Genomic DNA, 25,906 nt, shown 5'->3' with positions numbered 1-25,906 from the left:
GCACAATATAAAGCTTTAGACATTTTAATGACTATCGTTTTTAATGAGCTTGAATATAGAATATTTAAAAGGATATTCAAATATTTGAGAAGAGAGAAAATTTATCTATAAAATATTTATATTCCGCTAATTCGTACATATCCCAGTGAAAAATGATCTAGATTTCACATGTCTCGCTGCACGTGTATTCAAAGAATTGAATGTGTATTCCAAATTATTTTAATAACGCGATCTTGATTACATTTCATCTACTTACAATTAGTGACGTGCTTAATTTCGATTTTATATACCCTTAAGCATTCGTACGGTAAATAAACTACAATTTTTCTGCTTCGAATCCGATGGCAAACTTTTTCGATAATTTCTAGACGTGAATCACGCGGATTTCTTTATGTAAGCGTTATCTCGTCGTTTTCGAGAAAGTGTACGTTCCGATAGGCCGCGAGTTCTCCTGACGGCGTGCCGGGACGCTGTTCCTATGAACGGGAACGACGGCGGTTCCTTATCAGATCGATGAAGAGGCGGCACCGCTACCCCAGCAACCAAGGGGTAGGCAGGCTCTGCTGGTCGCGCGCTCGACGAATGGGGTCGTAGCTGGGCTTTCAACCCCGGCATGGCTTCCGCCTTGCTGCTCGCCGCTTTTCGATTTTAGTCCAGCGAGAGACCACCTGAGCGATCGTAGCACGGTAGGTGGTCTGCAGGTCGGCAGGAAGCTGCGGAAGGTCCCCGACTTGCGGGCGCGAAATCGGCAAACGACCAGGACGAACATTCAAGGACATTCCCGAAGTCCGCGCGGTGATGTTCTCCGCGAGGAATCGTACGTGCGACGTGTTCTCTTGTGGCGAGCAAATCTGCGGGGAATGTCTAAGTTGTCAGTGCGAGTGTGAGGGAAATTAAAGAATAATAAAAAAAAAACTTGGAGAGACCCGGGAGGGACTTTAAATTAGCACAGCGCCGTGTTGTTTTACAGACGCGATAGTCGTGACAGCTTGGACAATTGTAAATCCGCGAATATTTCGGATGTAATCGCAAAGTACAATTAGGGAACTTCCTCTAGGGATAGGAAGGATATTTAAGACTTACTCGAATGTTCTTAGTAATCGCTATAAAAATTGCATGGTGGCAACGTAACGTCCATTGTAATGAACAAGTCTGAGGGAGGACGATCGACGTGTCAGTTGCAAAGTGTAATCTGGAAACTGAAAGACGGCATTCGGAAGATGTTACGGGAATAAGTGAAATCCGTACGGACGTGATAAGAAATGGCCAAATGCAACCGTGATACTTAAAATCCGATGTCTTCATTGAAAAAACTGTTCGTGCTCGTGAAAATAGATTATAATAATCAGAGTGCCATTACTTTTGCCTAATAAACCAAGAGGCATATATAATTATAACGAAAGATTCCACGTAATTACAGTATTTCCCGATAAAAAGACTCGAAAGTCTTGAACAGTTTCTTGCAACGGAAAAGTAAACGCGAAGCCACGCGTTAATTAACAATGGGATAATAACGGAGAAGATTTTAAGTCAATGCAGCTAATTAATTCCCAATATGACTGTAATATAATGCGTTGTATTTCTCTCATTCTCAATTTCTATCCTCTGGAACTGCAAGAAGGTGAATTGAAGGCTTGTGAAATATAAAAGAACTCGTAATCAAGAAGGGATAAAAATATAAGAGAAATACAATAAGAAGATAACTTTCTTACGTCGCGGATATAAGAGACCGGGGTGACACCCGAATCTCTTTATCGCCAGGTCGTAAGTGGCATGGTTGGACGCGAATCGAAGCATCCCGACGCGTGAGCACCGAGTGGTTAACAAGTGTTTGGACAAATCTCGACACGTGCCCCGTCAAGACACGTGCCACTGTTTAGAAATATTATCCTGCACGCGCGCCTAGCTGGCACGTGTCGATCGTATCTCCCGATCCTCGAGGCGTGTTCGAGAGCGCGTAGGCGCGATCGAAAATTCCGGCGTATCCGCGAGGATTTGGAATTCAATTGCCTAGTCTCGTGCGATAATAAAATAATTATCGCTCGAAGGGTCTGAAGCGAACAACTAAATGGCGTGAGGTACACGACAGTCTCGTCGCTCCACGTCTAGTCACGTAATCTAGTCATACTTTACGTTAATTAGCGATCGATCCTCTCGGATCCGATAAGCGACGCTAGATTAAGGAAAGTACATTAACGCTGGTGAAAGCCTAAATCGTCAAGTCTGAGTGATTATTGGCGAACCGGACATCGCACACCATCATGTATTCGATGGACAATCTCGAGCGGGATATGATGAATCGGCACTACATGTACGAGGCCCACAGCTTCCTGGGCAACCCGGCGATCCCGGGTTTGCCGCCGCACTGCGGGGTACCGACCACGACGACGCTTCCGGCGGTGATCCCGTCGCAGCTCCCGTCGTCCCATCATCCGTCCGGTAGCACCGGTAGCACGAGCGGCAGCGAGCACTATCTCTACGACGAGAACAGCAGTGACAACGAGAGCGTCTACAGCAGCGACCAGGAGAATCACGCGAGAGAGTGAGTGCAAACCCCCTGGCAGTGTGTTCCATCACTCTGGACTTTCCTCTGTTTCTCTTTCCTTTCTTGTCTCGGCCTAGAGAACCTAATGAATCGAATATTATTTCTTGCCGCGCTCTGGAAATTCGTATAGCGTTCGCCATTTTTTGTGCGCAGACGGAGTCGGAGTAACCGGCGTGGCGGGACATCGGGAAAATGCCCGAGACAAGTGCAGGTACAGCAACGGCAGGCGGCGAACATGAGGGAGCGAAGGCGTATGCAGAATATAAACGACGCCTTCGAGGGCTTGAGGGCCCATATACCGACCCTGCCGTACGAGAAGAGGCTGTCGAAGGTCGACACGCTGAAGCTGGCGATCGGTTACATAAACTTCCTCAACGAGCTCGTCAGGGCGGACAAGGGTAACGACCCTTTGACGGGCAACAGCGGTCTCTCGAGGTGTTCCAGCCGGGACGAATGCAAGAAGGTCATAGTCCGTGGTGAGGCCAATTTTAATTACATCCCTTGTCCCCGTTTCTACCAACGCGGTTTAACTTACTTTATGTCCTTTTCTAGTTTTACGCGATTAAGCCCGGTTTCACCAAACGTCGCTTAACTTTAATCTTAACTGTGTCCACGATGCCAAAACTTGGCCCAAGTTCTAGTTCCGAGAAATTCGTAGCCAATCAGCTTGCAGCTATTCCATAAAATATCGTTAAACGGGAATTAAAAGGTGTTCCGAATTAAAGCGTGCTCGAAGTTGAGAATAGAATTTTACGTTTGTTAGCTTTTTCCCGAATCGTCGTGTTTTCGACGAGATGACGAGAGGAAAATTGAGTCGTAGCTAATTGAGGCGTGTTAACGTCGAGAACTGCCCGGGATTTTGCGCGATGTAGTCGCGCGTGTTTAAAGTTTACAATGTAGTTCACACGCGCGGCTTAAATCTTACAGTGTGACGTGCGACACGTGTACAAAATTGGAAACTCGCTGAAATTTCGTCCGTGATTCGATTTCCATCGCGCGGCCGCGAGATTCGGCTTGATAATGGAGAACAGTACTGCCGCACTCCACGCTATTTCGATATTATGTGCACAACGAGTTAGCGTCGGGCCGAGCCGCTTCCGCCCCGCGCGGTATCATAGGTCGATTTATCATAATTGCCCATCTACCCTTTATTCCAGGACAGGTGTCCCGGTTAGATACGGGGTGCTTCGAGGTAAATTTGCCGCCCGGGGATAATTGAGAGATTATCTCAAGTTTCGGAAATCGCGCGTAACCCGTTATTCATACGCTCCGCTCTCGCGCGAGTCGTAATGTTCGATATTTTTTAAAGGGTCATTCCACTTTAACGGCCCAAAAACTATGCCTATCTTTAACAATTTTTTTCACGGTCTTGTTGAAGATATATTGACAGCTTCAAATCGACCATTTCGCACATTTTTCACGGATTAAGATAAATCCCCGCGCCGGTTTTAGTCCATTTTCCGCGACCTCGCGTTCTCCAAGTTTTGGCTAATCTTCAACGAATTGCGACTTTCAGGCAGCGGTGGGAATCCGTTCATCTCGCATTCGCTCTCGTGGTCGAGAAAGTCGGATATCTCGCCGAACGGCACGATGTACGCGAAGGTCTGGACGCCGGAAGATCCGCGAACGTCGAAAAACGGGACGACGTTCGAGTAGACGAATTTGACTTCGTCTCACAAGGAAGGGGAGGGACCGAGACGCGCGTCGCGCGATCGCGAGGACATTTCTCAATCTTAGGATGTTATTTAGTGTCTAAGGAAGAGCGTTTCTAGTCACCGGTAATGCAACTTGTACCTTACTGTCATCGAAGAGTCGCCGACGAGGGGTAAACCGCCGACCAAAATCATGTACGCCAGTGCCCACTAATGCCCAGTTGGCTTTATCTCATTATCTTATTTATCTTGCCTTGTCTTTATAATGCCCGAGCAAGGCATAATGCCCAAAGTAATGCCCAAAAACTGCCTAGTAATGTCCAGTAATACCGCAAATCCGTACAATGCCCTCAGCGGTTTACCCCTTGGTCTCCGAGTTTTCGAGCGACGGGGGTGGTCACCGATGTGTGCAGAGGAAAATCTTCCATCGTGAGATAAGCTGCTAATATTAGATAACGGGGCTTCTGCAAAATTAACAGGCATCGTCTATTGCCTCTGTAGTGAAATCTGTTTAGTGCAAAATTCATTGTTAGATGGTGTAATCGTTGCGAAAAGATTTGCGATTGTATTTGGGATGTCGAAAACCTGCTCTCATATTACAGAAGTCTATCTCATAATAGGGGACTTTTCTCTGTGCATCTCTTGCGACTCTGCCGGGAAGGCGTTAGCAGCAAACTGAATCAGCCACTGTAAAATATATGAACATTTGAGTTGCGGGAACTTTTTAAAAGCGGAAGCGTAAGTCTCGGTTATGGCTTCATTTCTTTAAATATTATTGCAAGTACAGTCGGAGTAGCTCATTAACAGAATCTTCAGAGACTCTTTTTCTGAAAGAGAACAATTTTTCTCGACTCGTGTCTGGGGGTGGTCGATCGCGTTTATTTTACAATGGCCGATTCAGCTCTCGCCGTTTTGCATAATGCAAACCTATGCGTCTGCATCCACGAGACGTTTTTACGAACGGTCCGCGGGGATGTGCTTTGTAAATAGGAATGATCGAAAAATAGGCGAATTATAATGAGATAAGCACCGTTTATACATAATTAACGCGACGTAAGAGAGATGATGCGTAGCGAGCATCATTATTGCCACTGTGAATAACAAAGCCAAATAAATGTAGTTCCGAGTACCTCGTTGCTTTTATCATTCACCTTGCAGGCCTTTAGTAAAAGGTACGAAAGACGGACAAAACTTAGTTCCCTGTTTCCAAAAGGAAATCGATAGATACAGATAAGTGAAATTTCAGACGATAAACACCGCAAAGTAAATTCCGTAAACATGTCCATCAGTTAAACAACATAATTCAATCGCATCGAGATCAAGACAAATGTAATTATTAAGAAAGCCCTCGCTCTTTAAACCGAGACAAAAGGTAAGGTGTTATTGTCAATCTTCGCGGTATTAAGGGAACTTATGAAAGCTACGCTTTGCACGATAGAGTTATCACCGCGGAGCTTTTAAGTCGTCAAATCTCGCTCGCGATTCCGCGATTTGAAGATACTTTTCGCAGCATTATGCCGAAATAGCGCGGCGACAAGATGGCCGAAACTGCCGAAGGGTTGATAGCGCCCTAAAAGGTGCTCCTTGTGTTCCAGCAGGGGTGGATTTGGGCGAGAGGGAGAAAGAGAGAGAGAGAGAGAGAACGAGAGACGGCAAGGAGAGGAAGAGAGCAGGAAACGCGGGGAGACGCGGTGGGCGGTACGTCGATATTGCGGCGTCGCGGCGCCCAGCGACTCAGCGGGGATAATGGCGTCGACGGCTGCGAGTCTTCTCACGATCCTCCGGTTCTTCCTCCTCGTCGCTCGCGACGCCGGGGCGAGTTCCCGTTTCCCGCTCTCTTTCTCCTCAGCCGCGAGGGTTTATTATCGCACATCATTATCGTCATTAGCAACTTCGCGAGGCCGCGAGCAACGCGGAAGATAAGAAACTTCAATCCCGCGTTGCGGTATTACGCATTCGTGTATGGGGCGAAACGCCGTCCAGTCTGCCTCGGTCGGCTGCGCGGTGGATTTTATTATCGTCTGAATTTCATTACGCGCGATTCCGTCGATGGAAAACCGACGATGATCCTGAGAAATCTCAGCCACTTCCGTCTGGCGAGTCTATTTTACGCGTTGTTCCCAATATTCCTCCCAAAGTCTTCGTTCCACTCGTTTTTTAATTCGTCAGACTATAATTGATTGGAAAATGAGTCTCGCGCGTATTTAAATATCGGCGGTATGTCTATAAATATGACATATATATGTTAAACGGTTGCGTATACATCGTCTTCTTGTAATTTCTTGCATTTTTTTAACGAGGAGACTAAATGCAAGATCTTCGCGGTAAAAGAATGCAGCTGCCGTAGCTAAAAACTGCACGTGGTAACTAAATTTCAGTTGTGAATGGACAGCTAATATTTTGCTACCGTCCCTATTGTATTAGGCGCGACAGCAAACCGTTTGCCGTGGTTTAGAAATTTACAGCTACGGCAGCAAAATATTTTTAGCAAATCATGATTAGCTGTGGTAGCGAAATTTTCTTTCAGCGTTCCTAGCGTTTCTTTCGCAATCGCGCGGATTTTCTCTCAAGTGAAATCAAGAAAATAAAATGGGAGCCGAGGCCTCGAGACAAAACCTCCTCCGAAACTCGGAGGTGGCCACCCAGACAGATCTGGATAAAAATACAGTGCGCGAGCTGCACTCGTCTCGGAGCGCAGAGACCCGCAGAGCGCGGTGGGCCACTATCAGCTGTGAAAACAGCGTTGTTTATAGACACCGCGGCACAATGAGGTGTAATTGAATCCATATTCTACCGGGGGGGGCGTGTGCCCGCTGAACCCGAACCCTCTCGACGTCGAGGGGGGGCCAGCGGAACGGCGACCCCCTCGCCCTCGGGTACTGGCCTTCGGGGTGGTTGTACTTAACGGTTCGGGAAATCGAGGGTGGCCGTCGATTTGTGGACAATTAGGGACGATTTCGTGGCCTCCACCGGGAGGAGGGGAGGCAGCGAGTCGCGTACAACTCCGATCGATTCCAAACTTTCGTCATCTGATAAGACGCCACTCGATAAACGTGTCCGGCCGTTTGACGGTGCGATTTTCGACTCTATCGTCGTATTCGAAGATTTCGCGAGAAATGACATTTTGCACGAAACTACTGCGTGAAAAGTCTAGAAAATCTCCTCCTTTCACCTTCACAACTTTCGTTATGTACATAATTTTAATACGTCAGTACGTTCTCAACTTTATCCGAACAGAATTCAATGTAAATTCTTATTTAAAAAATATAATAAAAGACAGATACTTGAAATGCAAATAATAAATTCTTTCAAAGAGCGAGCCGATACGAGATTTGTCGTTGATAGAATTTGCTCGAGTCTCCGAAAACACTCCCAGTGATTATGGGACTCTCTGTTTACAGGAAGTTAGTTTAAAGATAACGTTCATAAATGGCGATAAGAAATAACGTTAATATTGAAGAGGGACTGGCGATCAAAGCGTCTTATCAAATACATGCCCTCGACAAAGGATATGAATCGGTTTATGCAGAGTTCTAGCGAACCGCTTATCTAGGTTGACGCAGGTGTAGCGATGCACCTGCTCTTATCGCTCGCACGCTCGATCGGGGTAAACAATTTTTTTAATCGTTCGATTTTTAACCCCGATCTAATATATGCGAGCCAAGTACTGATCGAATAATAAAAAAAAAAGCATGTAGGCATTAAACATTAATCTAGACGACACAAGTTGCAATTGCTCTTTAAATCGTGTACATAAAGAAGATAAATAAAATTTTAAACTTCATATCGTAAATCAGTAATATTGTACGAGACCTACACGGAGAAAATTGTCTTTTAAAATCCTGAAAATTATGTAATCGTGGGACAACACTAGCAGCATTTCGAAAAATTTTATGAGAGTTTTTTTAAATGCCACGCTGTCCTACGATCATATAATATTTAGGATAAATTTTAAAAGAAAATTCTCACTGTGTAGTATTCGCAATCTTTCTATCGTCTTCTAACAATCGTTATTCGTTAAAACGTAAGGAAGTTTGTAAAGTAAAAAGGTTAATTAGGCTCCAAGATTATAAAAATTAGAGACAAGGGACTTTTTTTAATTCTTCCATTTAAAAGAAATTAGTTTTTACCATAAAAGCCGGTAACAGGCTCCCACTGCCTTTATTCTTTTCCCTTGTCTCTAAGTTTGTCAAGAGTTACGATGAACTGGCAATTTATTCGCGGCAGCCGAAATATCGGTCACAACCGTCCGGAAAGAAGCGGTCATTGAGAGGCGCGAAAGTTCAATGTTCCGCATTGAGCCTAATCTGCTCTAACGTCACGGTACGGTGATGCCGTGAAAATTAGCAAACCATAGAATCCGGGACCCCTCCCGCCCTTCAGCGGAGACGCGCATTAAGGGTACCCCTCTTGTCGCGAGGGGCGCACTTGTGTTGATCCTCGCAGCTGGAGTGACACACAAATACAGTATTAATTCACGATTCTCGTGTCACAATAATGGTACCCGACGTCCGCGCGTTACAACGTAACGTGGAGATGTAATAGCGCCCGAATGGAGATATAACACTTGGCCCCCCCCCCTTTGTCTGTCATGCACGTATCTTTTACAAAAAAGTTTGTACAGATCATACAGTTGAAATCACTCCGCTTATATATCTATATATCAATTTAGAAAAATTAATTTATATATTACGCGCTAAAACGTGACTTTGTATGCAGCTTTAAATATTTTTTTCACGACAAATACATTGCTAAAAGTATTAATCGTGATACATTCTTTTTTCCATTCTATATGATAATCATAACGAGGACAGACCACAATCGAAAAACATGCTTATGTAATAAATGATAGAAAAACTATTTACTTATTGCAATAAATACAAATAACCTTAGTAGCACAGTGCATTGGCTAAACATTGCCTAAATATTGGTTCAATGTTGGATCTATTAGAAATGTATTGGCCGATATTGTCCAACGTAAAGCCAATATCGGCCATGAAATAAATGTAAATGTTGCACAATAATAAACATATAATATTAGATTTATATTGGAAGTGCATTGGCCAATATTTAATAATGTAATAACAATATTGGTCTAACATTGATGCAATATTAGACCTATATTGCTGAATAGACATATCAGGGTGTCCAGCAAACTCAATTTCCTGACTTTTCCCTGACATTTCCAGATTTTTAAAATTCCCTGACAATTCCCGGTTTTCCAGACTTCCCTGACCACTGGACACCCTGCATATTGGCTAAATAAGAAAAGGCGTCCAACTTACAATGTTGGACCAATATTGGGAATACTAGATTTACATTATTTCCCAATATTGCGGCAATATATTGTGCTACTAGGGAATAATCTGGTATTGAATCATTATAAAATAAATTATTATAACTAAAAGCATAATGTGCTATATACAAGATATGATAAGAAAATTCAGAATGCCACAGGAGAACATGATCCTCCACAGAGTCAACGAAGCATTGAACAATTTAAATATTAAACGCAAATTCGGTAAAAACCTAATATGCATTACTCGCGAATTCATGCGTCCTGTCGCATTTACGTTTGAAATCTGTACAATGTACAGGACTTACGCACACGTACGTACAGTTAAACGCACCCTTTCTTCTGTACACGCCGGGACAGACTCAAGTGATGCGGAGTTGAATCAAAGAGAGCATCCATCCACCCTGCGGCTCGCCTCGCTGTCTCGGGGGATGAAACTGGAACGCAAATACCTAGGCAGCTGCACCCTCCGAGTGGCCACCCCCCGAAGTCTCGTGGCACTACTTTCGGGCCCGTCCTCCTCTGCGAGCTTTATTATATTCCAATTATCTCTCTCCGGAGATTTAAGCCCGATCATAAATATAATCCCCGTGCGGTGCCACGATCGTGACGAGTGACACGATTTCGAGGGGGAAGAAGCGGCGAGACAGCGATATAAAAAAAGATGAATATGAATGAACATAGAAATTATTTTTTAAAGGTCTTTACGTAATATATAGAAAATGGAAGAATATTGAAGTGCAAAAACATGAATATAAAAATCATTCGTTAAAAGAGTGACCAAAAAATTACGACAAATTATTTACTTGTACAAGATTGTACGGTGAACTTATTAAAACTATAAACATAAGTTTTTTATAAACTTTTGACGAAATCTTTTTATATGATGTGCTATGTAAAAGTAATGGCTAATAATTTGGAATTAAATTAAGTAGAAAATACGAGATCTATGCACTGCGTTCACCTCCCAGCGAGCACCGAGCAGCAGTTACATTGCGTTTATGTTACAATTTCTCGCATGCGTTATATTACATTTACATTGTTGAGTGAGACATTGTAAAACAAATGCACTGTAATCGATGCTCGGTGTTTACTGGGTTACATACTTTTCTCTTCGTTAATTTTTCTGGCGTGAAAACGCGACGAACATCTATTAATTACCGTTCGCGAATCAATTTCAACAAAAAAATTTCACGATTATTTAGTGCTCGTAGTAATTAGGGGAGGCTGACGTAATCTCTGACTCTCGATATTCAGAATGAGGGGAGAAATTCGTGGTTTCCCCCCCTCCGCGACTGATAAAATCGCGCCGGGCGCAAGTTCAGTTACGATAAGAATCTACAATCTGCCGTTAAATCCGGCGTGAAAACTCGTAGTGTATAACCTTCTCAATGAAATCCTATTCGTACTTTATACATGACAGTAGCGCGGCGCGCCTAATGCCGTAACAATGGACCCTCCATACCGATTTACGGGGAGGGAGAACGTTGCGTGCGGATACACGTAATGCAAATTATTGTTAAAATTTATCATTGTGACAAATTTGTAAGAGTGCAAGTGAATTTATAGACAAACTAAAAGTTAAACAAAAACCTAGACTTATCCAAATCAGAAAAACATTTCTTTTTACATAATTTAATGAAGAGAGGAAAAAGTGATTAATTAATGATATTAAATCTAATAAAGGCGAGATTGCGCGTATCTTAATAAAACTTGTTTTTTTCCCGTCGGTATTCACATCTAAACTCGTATCGTTTGCTCTCTCATTCTCTTCTCAAATTGCTTTCTCTCTCTCTCTCGTCCGAGTTGAAAATAATTACGAATCTCTCTTCTATTTAGCATCGGATAAATGAACGCGTTAAATCGAACCCTCGCTCTCTTACAGATTGATTTCATCTCCCGCTATACGATATACAACGTATAGTTTTGTTCGCAATCGGAAAAGACAACAGACGATTGCGCGGCTTCCTCTCTTCGCTTTGCCAAGAGACTCGTCTTCGGCGTTATCCACGGTACACGGTCTGCTCGCATGCTTTCATATAATATTGATTCGCCGGAGACGAGGTCGCAGGTGAGACTTCCCACGATCGTTGGCCGCATAGAGAGAGAGAGAAAGAGAGAGGGAGAAGGGGAGAAAGAGGGAGAGAGAGAGAGAGATAGGCCGCCGCGGAATTGTCCGTGCGGTCTTCGGATTGTCGTGTGTTTGTGCGCACGAGAAAGTCCAGGAAGCTTCTTGCTTCCCTCAGCGGAAAAATAATACCGTGAGCCAAAGTCGTCTTACGCGACAGAATGAACAACCTCGCGATATATCTTTCTCTCGGATGTCCACTTGAGTCGATCACGTATCTTTATTCCGCGACTGTGGCTCGGCGTTTCATAAATAATCGTTATGTCGTAACGCTTAAACTTAAAACGAGCAAGACCTGGTAACGCTTGACCAAGTTCTTTTTTTTACAACCACATTGATAGAAGATGATTAACAAAATGCGCAAATTTACGAGCGCATTATGAATTTATGGGGACACAAGCGAGACTACGGAAGTCACGGGAGAGACAGCCTCGGGAACGTCCCATACAGCACCAAAGCTTTCAGAAACATTTCAGAAAACATTGTTGCAATGTTTCAATGTTTCTGAAAGCTTCGGTGCTGTATGGGGTAGCACGGATACACGGCGGGAGGACACGTGTACTCGGAAAGTGACAATTTATTTGGTAAAAGTGTCCATTACATAAGATTTAACGCATCGCTCTTAGACAAGATCTTATCTACGAAAGTAAAATCTACGCGCACAGTCGCTACGTCGATGTGACCGTTAATGATGAATTTTCTTCAGCTTCTCCGCGCCGTCGGAGAAGGCTTTGGACATACGAAAGCAGGAAGTTACCTAATTAATTTAACGCTCGCGAACGCGAGAGCCCGATCCGCGGATGATTAGGAACACAATTGTTTTGCTTTGTATCTCTGGCAGTTGGAGATTGAACACAGAAGCGCAGAAACAACGATCGACCCTTTCCTCGCCCGCAACACCTGGCAGAAATGACGCGACACAACGATAGGTAATTCAACGGGGAAAGTAAAAAAAAAATAACAGAAATGATCGACGCTTGCAGCCTCGAAGGGAAAGAAAAGCCTCACCGACTCACATTTATCACATACATACACACACACACATGCACGCACGCACGCACACGATGCGATGACGATGACGATCGACTCCTATCCGTGTCAATGACTAAATAGATGTGCAAATAGAGGTTTTCTTTCTTTCTTTTTGTCTCGCAATGTTGCCGGGTTCTCTCCTACGTTCTACGCGTACGCTTCGACACGAAAACCGTCTAAGGAATCGAGAAGTTTTAATGATTCGATTGAAAAAATTTGGCACTGATCCAGCTGTGAAAAAATATCATCGTACTGTTCTCTGTGACTTCGATTTTTTTTTCTTTTTCCTCGCCTCCCTTCCTTTTCTCTCTGCTAGAATATCGTACAACTGTTATTCCCCCGCAGTTTTATTTCCTGTAATTGCCTTGCGCGTACCGTATGTATTTATATATAATATATTCCCTAACAATACAGTCGATACTTTATTGATAATGCATAAAATACTCTTTCAGTAGTACAAATGCGCGTTGTCGCGTCACAAGATCACGCATCCCCCCTTTTTGTCCCTTTTTTTTTCTTTCTTTTTAGAAATCCTAGCGAACTTTCGACAAGGTCGTCAATCATGAAATTCACCAAATCAGTACGAGCAATACGCGTTGGAGTTCGATACCTCTCATCGTACATTCTTGAGAGGCCGTGAACATTGAGTATTCTTCAACTTTACACCGTAACCTGGATTGTCATTCGAAATACGAACTCGTGGGGGCTTTTCCCAAGAGAGGTAAACGATGATTTTACAAAGCGATGCAACGATAAGAAATGCTTCGTAAAGAATAAAAATTGAACGTAAGCTCTTTTACATTCGAATATACACGACCGCGTGTCTCAATTAAACGCGATAAAAAAAAAAGGGTAACGTGGCTCTCAAGAATGCACGATAATTCGACAAATGTTGTTACGTACTCGCGTGCACAATCGACGCCCACAAGGAAAACTCGGCAGAATTTTGCGTAGTAAACTGATTCTCCCTGAGTGGTGATAAGCTATTCTGTAGGTTTGGTGTTTTCATGTCTACTCCTCCCCCGCACCTCGCTCGTTGAATATACAATATTACTTTAATCTCTCATACAATTTATAAATCTAGATCCCTTACTAAAAGTTTTCTCTTTCGCTTAAAAATCCCGCCTTTACTCGCTAATCGGACTTACAAATTTAGTCGACAGTACAATCGGTTCCCTTATTTATCTTATTGTCCCTCAACCACCTCTAGCGTGTTCGAATCGATGCGAGCTAATACTTTTACGTCAGACGCATTACATCTAGTGTCTTGTAAATAAAAATGCAGGCGGAAAGTTGATATATCGATTTAGAGAACACATCGCTGGATTACGACAAAGAACACAATGTGGTAAAATGTAATCAGTCGATCCCTAGCTCTTTGTAAATCTCCGAGCTCTTTTGCGCCGCTCGACAAACAGTATATCGTAGTCGCTGGAAGGTGGTCTCGGGACAATTTAATTTTTGTACGGCAAATTCGAACATACGTACGTATAATCGTAATTATATAATTCATTCGTTTAACTAGTTTTGCGAGGCTGAGAAATCTCGTATTATGCTCGTAACCACGGTGCAAAAATAAAGCGACAGCATGGGACGTATCATCCTGCGAGTGTATCCTCGACGTTTTCTTTCGTTTTCTTTTCGAATGTACGCAAATACCTATTGCCATCCGCCACCTTTGCTTTCCGCAATTTCAACGACGCGAAGAGGGATTATCCGTGAAATAGTCGGGCCGATCGCAGCGAACACTTGCCGAGCCTCTTTTCCTTCCGCTCCCTTTTACAACTGTCGTTTTACATTGCATGCCATTCTGTGATTTGTTTGCAGTATCACATGCAAATCCCTTCGCCGATTTATAAACGAGCTACATATTATTACATATACCGTAGCCTTTGAGCGGAATACTTTATGTGTTCTTACCAAGTCTTATCTCCTAAAAAATGTTCTACCGTACCGTCTAGCACTTTTGATTTTGCGATTTGCACACGGCGTCGCACGCTCACGGAAATCATAGACACATGATGGTGCGAATAGAAAACCGAAGGCTATCGCGGAAACGCAGCAAAACGAATTCAATTTCGACATATATGCATATTACATCGTTTTTAAGCAACGTAGCTCCGACTTTATACGATCGTGCATCCCATATCTTACACGATTACTCGCAAGTATCGCGATCTCAATACATACACATATACATATACGTATCGCACTAGTATTCACAAGTTTTTGTTAAATATTTGCGTTATCAAGATCGGTGCCGTGGTTCGATCCTGTTATTTTTCGCGCCCTCGATTAATATTACAACCACAATTTACGGAAGGTGCGTTAACATTAACTTAAACCAAGTTCCACTTTGTGGCTGTATGCGGAATAAAATAAGTAATTGATTATCAATCACAATTTTGTTGCTGTCGCGAAATTTGATTCCGAAAAGGTAAAATATTATCAGAAAAAAAATCCCAATTACTGTACAAATCACAATGCTCTCGCGGTTGATACTACAAAAAAAATGCATATAGAAATTGATGTACAGAATTAGTCTATTAGGTTTTACTTATTTAAGTAAATTTGAAATAATGGAAAATAGTTTTAATTTATTCATAAAGTAAATAAGTAATGAATTTTTTATGAATAAATTATTTAATTCAACAAATCAAGTTTTCATCAATATCAAACTTCGATATACAAATTGTAATGTTACATTCAATTACAAATCTGTTTCCCGTAAGTATTGAAAAATGCATAACCAATGATGCAAAATATCGACTACGGAGTCATTGCTATTGATGTGCAATCAAGTAATTAATATAATAACAGTTCGAATATTATGTCTGTAATATTTAATTTAACAGATCAAACGATGGCACACAATCTCCTTCTATTCGCATTCCTCGAGAATTTGTAATGACGAAGTATCGATGAAATCTGCAGGCTCAAAGAATGAAATTGAATGGAGAGGAGGAATGGGATGAAGGGACGGCAGATGAAGTTAAACGGAACGATCATGCGTTCGCTAGAAAATGTCGAATTGCGATCAACCTACTTCACAGCTCTTGTTGGCGAAAGGCAGTGCTCGTCTTGTACATATTTGGGTATCTTCCCCCCATTTTTTTTTACGTGTTTGTATAAGATTAGAATATACATTAAATTAGCTTTGAAATAGGTTGCACTCGATACCATCATCATCATATACAATAGTACACACGCTGCGGTACGTAACGGTGGTACGTTAAAGAAATAGGAAAACTGCACAAGCACATTCGGCTTTAAAATTACGATTCTTGCGGACCATTACGTGTGACAGGAATCGTTGGCATGCACGAACTTATCGAAATCAATGCAATCCGGTGATCCAGTTTTCTCTTCTCTCGATCTCCGGTGTGTTTTTCGTTCACTCTTTTCCCCCTTCCTTTAATTTCTTGCGAAATCTCGCGTATCCTTTTGTCGCACCACCAGAAATACGCGCAGTTACCGTCGTTAGAATGTACACCTACTGTATTATTGCTATTTAACGCGATAGATTAACTTACAATCTAAGATTTGTACATCTGTGGATTTGCTGTTCAATGATGCTTACAAAGAGAGATAGAGTATGTCTCAAAAAAAAAAGTCACGTATCTAATTTTTCTGATTAAAAAGGAAAAACCAATTCAAATTGTCACGCTGTTATGTCCCAGCAATACTTTAGATCAACGTCCTAATCAATTAAAAATTACGTCACAGCAAAATATTTTTAACGCCAGAGAAAACTGAGACAAATCTTTCTAACTGCTTCTTCGTTATAAATCGATTTTTTTTTCGTTACATTATGCATCTCCTATTTGAGCCTCCAGTATATTGTTACAGTTGCAATGTACATATAGCTCGTACGTATAAAAATCGAACGAGATAAAAAAAAAAGGAATTCGCGTTCGCCAGTTGCGGTGCGCACGTGCTACGCTCGATCGCAGACCAATCTCCACGCGTCGCCCGCAGGTACATCGAGAGAAATCAACGCAAAATTATATTTGACATTGCTCTCGGAAAGAGAAGACATGCCATCAAGCCGGCATAAGAGTGTGTATGATCCTGAGCGCGATCGCACTGGCGACCGGTCTTACGAACGGAGACAAGTTTGATGCACTTATCCTGTGCAGCAATACGTCCGATTGTAGGAGTATGGGACACTTTTTGCAAAGAGAGACATTGCACGTGTCCGAAAGTAGACATTGGCGGTCAAGTTTGCTCTAGCATCAACGCGTCTACGCACGGGTAAAATAAGATAAAAAAAAAGAGAAGGAAGATAGCAAAACGAACTATGGTGAACACTTGTTTTGATGCATACTCGAACACAGCATTTCAATGAGATCCACGATAAAATCGCTCTATCAGATAGTGCAAAATATCTAGATTTGTACAGTGTACGTATGATTGTTATATGTATGTAACAACTTTAAGATACTTTGTGAAAAGATATAAAGATACAAATCGAGATATATATCTGTACATTGTAAGCTGCAATCGACATCACTAAAGTGACATTTCTTATCAGGTAGGAAAACGGTTGCCGATAAACGTGGCGTAGAAAAATGTATATCGGTTAATGTCGGCTAATCACGCGAAGAAGCGCAGTTAGGTCTCTCTCTCTTGTGATATAATCGGATCCTTTGATGTCGAGTCATATACGTGGCAACGAATCTCGTTTTAATAATTAACACTCGCGGCTGCCACGTCGTGATTGTATTTACCTTCAGCTGGGCTTGCCCGGTGGCCCGTGGCTAGTCGGCGAGGGCCCATGCGAGTGAATATTATGAACTCCACCCACCTGGTTGCTGGCGAGGCTGGACATGGTGGGCTGATACATCGACGGTATGTAGCTGCTAGACGACTGCGACGCCGACCTGCCGACCGATGCGTGGCGCATAAAAATTACACCCGTAATTGGACGAGGACGCTCTTTACTCACCTCGGCACTCCGCGCAGCGGATCTGGCGTAACAGACGAATTCCGTACCACGCCGGAAGTGTTCGCCGGCGCCGGCGATACTATGTTGCTCGGTTGACTCTGAAGGTACGGAGCTCCGGCCGGACTGTGCCTACATTTCATTGCGAGAATCAAGAATAATTTTCAATCGTTCATTGTTACCGGTATTCTACGAGAAACGGACGCGTTACCTTATCGTGGGGCTTGGTTGAGGCGCGACCAACGATCCTCGATGATACTGCGCGAGAGAAGCGGCCGCAGGTGGGGAAGGATCTGGTGGCAAACCGTTCTCCAACGTCGTCGGGTGACCACTAGAACTCGAGTGGGGCATGTACGTGTTGTTCACTCGCGGTTCACGGCTGACTCTGGGTACTGGCGCCGGAGTGCCGGGTGGCACTTCCGAGTGAACTGAGACACTGGGATGAGACGGATTTACCGCTGGATGTATATTGTTCACTGAAAACAGGGGAAAAAATACATTATGCTAGATCTGTCTTCTCGCGAGCGAAATACTAAAGGTATCGTGGCGTGGCCGATCTAACTAACCTGGATGTGAACTTGGTTGAGTTGTCAACGGAATAGCAAGTCTAGCATTCACAGCCAACAAATGGTCTCTCCTTTGCAGGAGATTATTTACATGTTCCTCTAGCCTAAGGTTCTCAGCTCTCAATTGGTGTAGGCAGGAAAGCAGGGATGCAACTGCAACAGATTTCAATAACGTTGCTTTCTGCTTCGTTTTCTAAGAGTCGAACGCATATTTTTCATTAGAGGCCAGCGCAATATTGTACCATTAGTATCAACGAACTTTAAACAAGTTTCTTTTACGTGACAAAAGTATAAGGTAAAGCGTGGCATGCAGCTTTGGTTTATTTCGAGAAATGACGTGAAAAATAAAGAGCAAAGCGTAGCCTTTTCACCATGCGACGCGTTCTTTTCCCTCTTGCCGTACACTTACTGTCAAAATGTTGAGCTTGCTCCATGAGAAATTGACTTCCCTGCTCCCATTGTCTTTCAAGAAGCTGATCCAACGTCTGCGGAATCGCTCCGCCGCCTAAAGCACCACTGGTACCGGCTGTACTCGTACCGCCACTCGTGGAGAAAACCGAGGAAAATGAAGTGGGCGGTATGCCCGATTGGCTAGATCGTATCTGCTTAATAAGAGGATGAGGCATTAAAAAAAAAACTCTATCTTAGTACAATTGTGTCATAAAAGGATGGAATTGTACCATAAATCAACAAGATTTATGTCGTTTCGTATTTAGTTTGATGTCGTTTTACGTACAGATGCTATTACTCGACTATGCAGCTGCGGTCCGATCAAGTTTGTATTGGAGTTACTCGCCTCTGTAAAAATAGAATGGGCCTCGAGCTCCTGCGAAAGCGTGTCCGACATCTTTTGCGCCATAGTCGAGCTGGGGTTCAGCTGATTCCCCAGCATGTGCGGTGCGCTCACTCCATTTTGAAATCTGAAAAGAGGAAGGCGAAAAACATTCGCATTCCTGGCCCTTCGGCGTGACCAATGAAGGTACTATTACACTTGTCGCGCGAGAAATGTTTTAAGCGCGTCGATTGGCTACAAGCCTAGAAGATCTCTGGACGTTCGAGAACCTTCCTATCCCGCAGCCAATCAACGCGCTCGAAGGCTTTGCCGTACGGCACATTTTTTCAAGAACGTTCTAGATACTCGAGAACTTTACTATTCCAGGACTCTATTCCGTACACGGCTACCGACAACCGTCGACGTGGCTCTATCGCGTAAAAGAGCTGTCGGTAGCCGAGTACAGAACAACGCGCTTGAAAAATTTGTCGTACGACAAATGTAATAGTAACCTAGGGCGTTTTTCTAAATTTGCAATTCTCACAGTTTCACGTTCTCCTCCTTTATCGTGGCGTTAGCGAGAGCGGTCGGCGTGGACGACGCAGATGGGATGGGCGTGGACGCGGCTGCCTTCCTCCTACGTTTGCTGGTATTGCTGCTCATACTCTCCGATCCAGGACTGCTGGGCGGAGACTCCTTGACGGTCGGCCCCATGATGCTCACAGGGCCTAGGCCGCCGATGCTACTGAAGTGTCCGACAGTAGCGGACGCGGGGCCCTGAATGATCGACGGCACCGGGGCCACCGTGGCGGCCGGCGGAGGCGTCTGGTGGTTGTTCCTCGCGCTCCTCTTGGACGTCGTCACGACTGCGGTGCTGGATACGGAGGTTACGATGGATGGGACCGACGGTTGCGACTGCGGCAGTGACGTCTGGCTGTTGGACGAGCCGCGCTTCGGCTTGCGAGGCTTCTCCTGCTTGTCCGACGATTGGGAGCTGAAAGTTTCACGTACGTTAGCGCAACGAATCACCACGTGCCGCGACGCGTCTTCCATCAAGATGCAGATCGTTATTTTGCGTAACAGCTAGCCAGCGGCGTGGCAATACAAAATAAGAAGGAAAAAAAAACCCCGTTATCACTTTACACACACGCGGTCGGAAATGATCCCGATGGAAAGTGCAAATTCGCACGCGCTCTCTCAAACCGTCTAGTGAAACGTGAACGAGAAGATCAACGCACGCTGGGGCGGGCCGTCACGGCAGAGTGCCATTTACGATGTCACGTTACACCCTTGCGTCGCTCGTTGCCCGTGAGGCGCCTCGCCGAGGAAAAAACAAACATAACCTCAACGCCTCCCGCTCGCCACGAACCGCGCCTCGAGTGCCGCCAGCGAATCGAGTCACGGGGGCCACTCGACACCGGCGACGTTTCCACCGTTTTCTTCTCCCTTCCTCACTGCCCCCCCCTTACCCCCTCGCTTCAACGGGGGGTTGCGGCGTTTAACAATATATTACAGTATCACACACAAACACGTCGACGAGGTCGCGACGATTCCGCGATGCAATTATTATGCAGCGCGCGCGCGCGCGCGCACGCAGGGCTCGCTCTCGTCGAATGACCCCGAGTGAACCGTCGTGCTCAATACACAGGCAGCAACGCCGTAAACACGCTCCATCTTCCGTCGCGCGCGGCGACTGGGTGCGCGCGGGCCCGCGAGCGGCGCGGACGCGCGGCGCCCGTCGACGCCGCGTCACGGCGTCCCCCGTCGCTCGATCGGACCCGGGCGAACCCGGTCGGCGAGCACCTCGCGGACGGGCGCCCGGATCTCTCGGCGCGGCCGAGAGGTTAGAACCGCGACCACCTTGTTTACCAATCGCGCCCGCCATTTTGAGCGCGCGCGCGGCGCGTGACAGTCCCGGGGTGCCCGCCGCGCGTCTCTCTCTCTCTCTCTCTCACCCTCGAACCCGAGGAGGCACCTCGTTGCACTTTTACGCACGTACACACCGCACAGATCCTCACTGTACATTCAACGATCCCGACCGCGGGGCACCGGCGCCGAGCAGACGCGCGTCCTTTTTTATCTCGCACTGCAACTCCGCCGCGTCGCGACCGAGTCCCTCGCCGGCGATTCTTCCCTCCGTGGAGCCTCACGTGGCGAAGCCGCGCGGAGAGGAATCGCCGATGCCTCCCCGCGTGAATCCCAGGCACAGGTGGAACACACGTGCGTTCTCCACGTGTGTACACGTAAAATGTAGGGGGGGGGGGAGAGGTCCTCTATTACGAGACAGCAGGTTCTTCAACGCCCAAATTCCATCACGGATACACGCGAGTTTGCGAACACTGATTTTTAACTCGCAAAAAGATTTCCTGTCGCCCAGCAATACGAAACCGACGGTGGTTTATTGAAACCACCTACGCTGGCCAATGTTTTTACTCTAAAGAACTCACGGCGTTTCGGCCCGGGATTTGGAACATTCTCAAGTGTTCTGCAAACATACACAACTTAATACTATTTCTTTTAATAATAAAAAAATACGGCGCAAATAATTATAGCAAGAGCAAACTGCAAGTCCATACCTTTTCACGCAATTTCCATTAATCACATATCGCTCGTTTGGCCAATAAGCCGTGTGTGCGAGCAAGGGAGTCGTAACGCTTTACCTCGTTAACAATTTTTAAGGCTCTATATATAAAACGTTAATTAACAGACGTGATGCAGGGGCAATCGGAGCCAGGCGCTAGATATCGAGTGCGGATACAACGATCTTTTGTATATCGTTCGTTTGAAATCGACTGTGTCAAACGTTTCGACCAACTCACGTGGTCCTCGATGACGATCAACATGTGAAAGAAAAAAACCCATCATGTCGGCAAATCACTATGTGTTACAACGGCCACGATCAGAACATACAATTAGCGGCTTCGTGTAGGAAAGAGAACTTGCCACTGAAAAAAATATTTGTAAAATTACATGATTACGCTGGGTTTTTTCCGACCCAGCATAATCATGCAATATTACTACCCACATGGAAAATTGCAGACTTTTTTTCTGTAATTTTGCATGAGAATTCAAGTGTTTTTACACAAAAATAGTAATTTCACCTATATTTTACCATTAATATGTATTTCCACTTTAAGAAATCTGGAAAAAAAAGTTACAGTTATAATTAGGTAATTTTCCGGATTTGAACAAGTAATTTCCATGTAAAAGTACATTGATTTTTTTCAGTGTGGCGATGAGTGCACGGTTTTTCACATTCAATCACAAATCCCTTTCCGCGAGGATTTACAGTCTATGAATTCTCCGCTAACAATAAGCATATTTCGCTGCAAGGGCAATAAATTCACGGTGGTATCGGCTGATGACGCCTAGTCATTCAACAGAAACCCCGCTGTCCCACATTAGGATCCTATCTCGTGATAGAGGACTCTATAAATGTGATATGTGCACAAATGCACGTGGGGAGGGCATCGGCGATTCCTAGGGTACATGGTAAAAACACTGTTGCACGACGTAATATACATTGTAGCAGATACGTCGCTTCAATCCGCATTTTCGCACGGCGCACCGAGTCCCGCTCCAGTGAACTCCGCTTCTCGCGTCCACGGCGGGGAACTTACCGGGATCGCTTTATCGGCGCGTCCTCCGCGGCGAACCTCTCGATGCTGGGCATCGCGCTCGACCGCGGCTCGGTGTTCGCGGCCGTGGTGATTATGCTCTGCTGCACCTGCTGATACATGGTAGGCGCGCTCGTCACCACGCTCTGGACCGCGCTGGCGAGGGAGGTGGCGATCAACGGCACGGACACGACGATGCTGTTCGACGTGGTCGTGGGCGACTGGGTGACGACCGAGGGCTGGGACTGCGTCACCGACATTATCACAGGCGTGGTGGTGGCCTCCGTGGCGACCGGCGTGCTCGACGACGACTGAATCGGGCTCTCGACCTTCTGCAACGGCAGACGGAAACGGCGTTATCGCCGAGGTCGTGGGGCCGTCGCGCACAAAATCGCATAGCCGCATACGCATAGCACAAGACCAGCTAGATCGACGAGCGTGCAATATGACGATTCAATGCTCGTTGGTTTAGACGGTTCTTACGCTAGGCGCATGCAGCTACGCAATTTTGTGTGCGATGGCCCTTAAGCCCGTATCAGACTACGGATTGGGATTGGGATTAGATTGAAATTTAACCAATCACAGTAAAGTTTACTAATCTCAAGTGCAGTAACTTTTACTCTGATTGGTCAAATTTGATTCTAATCCCAATCTCAATCCGTAGTCTGATACGGGCTTTAGAGTCTCCAGACAAACGTGCATGAGCATAAAAACATGGATCGGTCTATTACCTTACGCATGCATTTATAGTCCAATCGGATTCCTTGTGCGTACGTTTATGCCCTGTGCAAGTTTGCCTGGACCCTTGTATTCTACGGCCACAGTGCGAGCTTCCCGCGGACAATTTATTTTGTCGATGCGCTCAAGAAATATAGATGAAATAAGCGGCGCGATAATTGTGTTTAATTGTACCTTTGTCGTGCGATGCACTGAATAAGCTGCTCTATTCCGAAACGGACGAACTGTTATGCTAATAACTTCTGGAAATTTCTCCATTGCCAAACTCTGTACTTTTCTGTTTCGCGATATGTCCAGAGATATAATTTCCTGTACGGTAAGATCGAGTGTTCGTAAGACCTCTTTATTGTCAACAAAGTCTGATCTGTTTTAATTCGACTACATCCAACAGATCAAAGCGGCCAAATATCTACTTATGTATGCATATCAAGTGATTATTTTGTAGACACGTGTGTCTTCAACGTTAATTTTTCCATGCTTGCAATGCTTGGCATTGTTTCACATTTTTTTATTTTGATCATGTTCTAATTTTTATGATATTCTAGAAATACGATTGACTGTTCTGTAAACATTAACGATACTGTTACGAACTCTGCGCGGATATAATATACCGTAGAAAAGCAGCACAGAACGTCTGGTATCGTTAACGTTTATACACCCTAAATTTTCACGAAGAGCAGGAGCCAAGGTTCAACGACGTACGGACGATTGTTACCTTCTTCGATTTCTCCGGTTCCGTCGTCACGCTTAAGCTAGTAGCTTCGGTGATCGTCGGCTGCACGTTGTTGCTCGGGACGGTCTGCTGCTGCTGCTGCTGCATCATAGTGCTGACCGTTATCACGACCGAGCCGCTGGCCTCCGAGCTGGCCGACTGATTCGAATTCTCGTTTCCCACGGTCGGCGTGCGCGCCCCGGTCTTCCTCTTTTTACTGGTGTGACTCGCCGCCTTGTTGGAGGACGCCGACGAGTTGGACTTGCCCTGGCCCGCGACGCTCTTGTGCGCCGCGTTTGAATTGCCGGCGTTCGTCTTCATCGCCGAGGCAGTCGCCGCCATGGCGACGGTGGTGATCGTACCACCGCCAGCACCGCCGCCACCGCCGCTGCCATCGTGCCCGAACACGCTCTCCGACTGCGTGACAATCGTCTCGACAAAGTTGGAGGTCGTAAACTTGCTGGAACTCGTGGAATTATCTTTGGGCGTATTGCGACCGCTACCGCCGCTCTTGTCGTCCGCGACACCGTTTATCTCTAAACTGGGACTAGCATTGGATTTACTTTTAGAATTCGCGCCGGACTTGGAGCTCGAGCTCTTCCGCTTGCCGCCCGACGACTTTATCGGCGTCTCCGACTCCTTCTCCGGCGACGAGTCCGACGAGCCGTTGTCGGCGGGTATCGGCTTGTACGGCGGTATCGTCTTCACGTTACCGCCCTTTTTCTGGGAACATTAATTAACGTTACATAGCAAAGCTTTCGCGCGCGGCGTGCGATCCAACATCTCGATTGGTACTCGACAATGAATTATTTACCAATTTCGAATAGTGATGCTGACAGTAGCCGCAATATTTAACATTGTCGAGATAATTGCCAGCCTCCTCGCAGAGCAAGCCCAGAGCTTGTGCACAGGTCACATGAAATTGCTGCCTACAGCCCGTTTTGTTGCACTGCATGCAGGCTCCCACGCTTGCCTTATTACCTCTGCCTTGCTCCTCGCAGATGTAACACAACTGAAAAAGAGATTGAATTTCTTAGAAACGGTACAAGGTACGGCAAAGTGTATAGCGACATTGGGCGCAGCGACAACTTGTTTTGTCCCGCGACATCGACGAAGCCGGTTTTACCTTGCTAAATCTTTCCGAAGGGATGAGCTCCAATATGATCGGCTCCATCGTAGTCACGTTACCGAATCGGACTTCCGGAATATAGAGAGCACACACGACATGTGCCCAGCCAGCCTGGTTCGTCCTCTTAAGGGCTCCATTCCGACTCGGACATAACTCGCAGCGCTATTCAAATTACACCCAGCAAAAATATCTCGGTTAAAGCATTCGTACGCTGTCTAAGTAATAAGATAAAGGGTCGAACGTTCCCCACCGAGGGGAAGCATTGTCAAGTGTGTGCGAGCAAGTGTAATCCTTCTTACCACTCGTGCGCTGCGTTCTTGAGACTCGCACTTTCTGCAGTACCACGGTCCCGTTGGTACGGTGACGATGCCATAGCATGCTGCGAAACAACACAACCGTTAACCCTTCAACCGACAGAGCGAGACGGGACTGACATTGCCGCGCGCAAAACAATACCTTGGTGCACAGCGACGGTGCAGCCTTGTCCATCACAGTACACCAACGGATTCTCGGTCCAGCCCCTCTCGTCAGAACACACGCAGCACCCTCCGAGCATCTCCTTCATGCTGTGCCCCAAGCAATTCGGAAGACGAGACTAGCATGAGGAGCTAGGCGACCAACCACGGGCATTGGCTGCGTGTTGCGGGTAGGCTCGTGTCGCGCGGCTCGCACGATCGCATCCTGCCGAGGACGACGGCGGGCGTCCTCCTCTCTCCTCTCTCTCTCTCTCTCTCCTTCTCTCGGTGGGGTCTCGCCACCGCCGCGTGTCTCGGC

The 25,906-nt window shown here is 45.6% G+C and overlaps 2 protein-coding genes across 5 annotated transcripts; one reads left to right on the top strand and one right to left on the bottom strand.

Moving 5' to 3' along the window:
- Positions 1-656: 656 nt before the first annotated feature.
- On the top strand, positions 657-5,323 carry LOC105563060 (pancreas transcription factor 1 subunit alpha). Its single transcript, XM_012014345.1, has 3 exons — positions 657-2,542; positions 2,699-3,021; positions 4,062-5,323. Exons 1-3 carry the CDS (start codon positions 2,262-2,264, stop codon positions 4,199-4,201), a joined length of 744 nt encoding a protein of 247 aa, XP_011869735.1. The 5' UTR covers positions 657-2,261; the 3' UTR covers positions 4,202-5,323.
- Positions 5,324-12,180: 6,857 nt separating this feature from the next.
- Positions 12,181-25,841, bottom strand: LOC105563059 (protein AF-10). 4 transcript variants are annotated; one of them, XM_012014340.1, is made up of 13 exons: positions 25,589-25,802; positions 25,432-25,511; positions 25,130-25,294; positions 24,818-25,015; positions 24,007-24,726; positions 22,557-22,885; positions 19,481-19,930; positions 18,901-19,123; positions 18,574-18,766; positions 18,165-18,317; positions 17,810-18,074; positions 17,602-17,730; positions 12,181-17,536 (listed from the first exon to the last, which is right to left on the bottom strand). In XM_012014340.1, the coding sequence occupies exons 1-13, from the start codon at positions 25,695-25,697 to the stop codon at positions 17,386-17,388; spliced, it is 3,165 nt and encodes a 1,054-aa protein (XP_011869730.1). In that variant the 5' UTR covers positions 25,698-25,802; the 3' UTR covers positions 12,181-17,385. The 4 variants fall into 4 exon arrangements, with proteins under 4 accessions (XP_011869730.1, XP_011869731.1, XP_011869732.1 ...); XM_012014341.1 differs by having other exon boundaries at positions 18,901-19,117; XM_012014342.1 differs by having other exon boundaries at positions 18,901-19,084; positions 25,589-25,801.
- Between the last annotated feature and the right edge of the window lie 65 nt (positions 25,842-25,906).

The sequence above is a fragment of the Vollenhovia emeryi genome, unplaced genomic scaffold, assembly GCF_000949405.1.
Source record: "Vollenhovia emeryi isolate VEMERY1.0 unplaced genomic scaffold, V.emery_V1.0 DF939180.1, whole genome shotgun sequence".
NCBI classification, from domain to species: domain Eukaryota; kingdom Metazoa; phylum Arthropoda; class Insecta; order Hymenoptera; family Formicidae; genus Vollenhovia; species Vollenhovia emeryi.
This window is presented reverse-complemented; position numbering and strand designations above follow the sequence as displayed.

Coding starts and splice junctions, on each gene's coding strand:
- LOC105563060 (XM_012014345.1), top strand. CDS start 2,262: ATGTATTCGATGGACAATCTCGAGCGGGATATGATGAATCGGCACTAC. Junction 2,543..2,698: donor CAGGAGAATCACGCGAGAGA/GTGAGTGCAAAC, acceptor TTTTGTGCGCAG/ACGGAGTCGGAGTAACCGGC. Junction 3,022..4,061: donor CAAGAAGGTCATAGTCCGTG/GTGAGGCCAATT, acceptor TGCGACTTTCAG/GCAGCGGTGGGAATCCGTTC.
- LOC105563059 (XM_012014340.1), bottom strand. CDS start 25,697: ATGAAGGAGATGCTCGGAGGGTGCTGCGTGTGTTCTGACGAGAGGGGC. Junction 19,124..19,480: donor AAGGAGGAGAACGTGAAACT/GTGAGAATTGCA, acceptor GTCACGCCGAAG/GGCCAGGAATGCGAATGTTT. Junction 17,731..17,809: donor CAACCAAGCCCCACGATAAG/GTAACGCGTCCG, acceptor AATGAAATGTAG/GCACAGTCCGGCCGGAGCTC.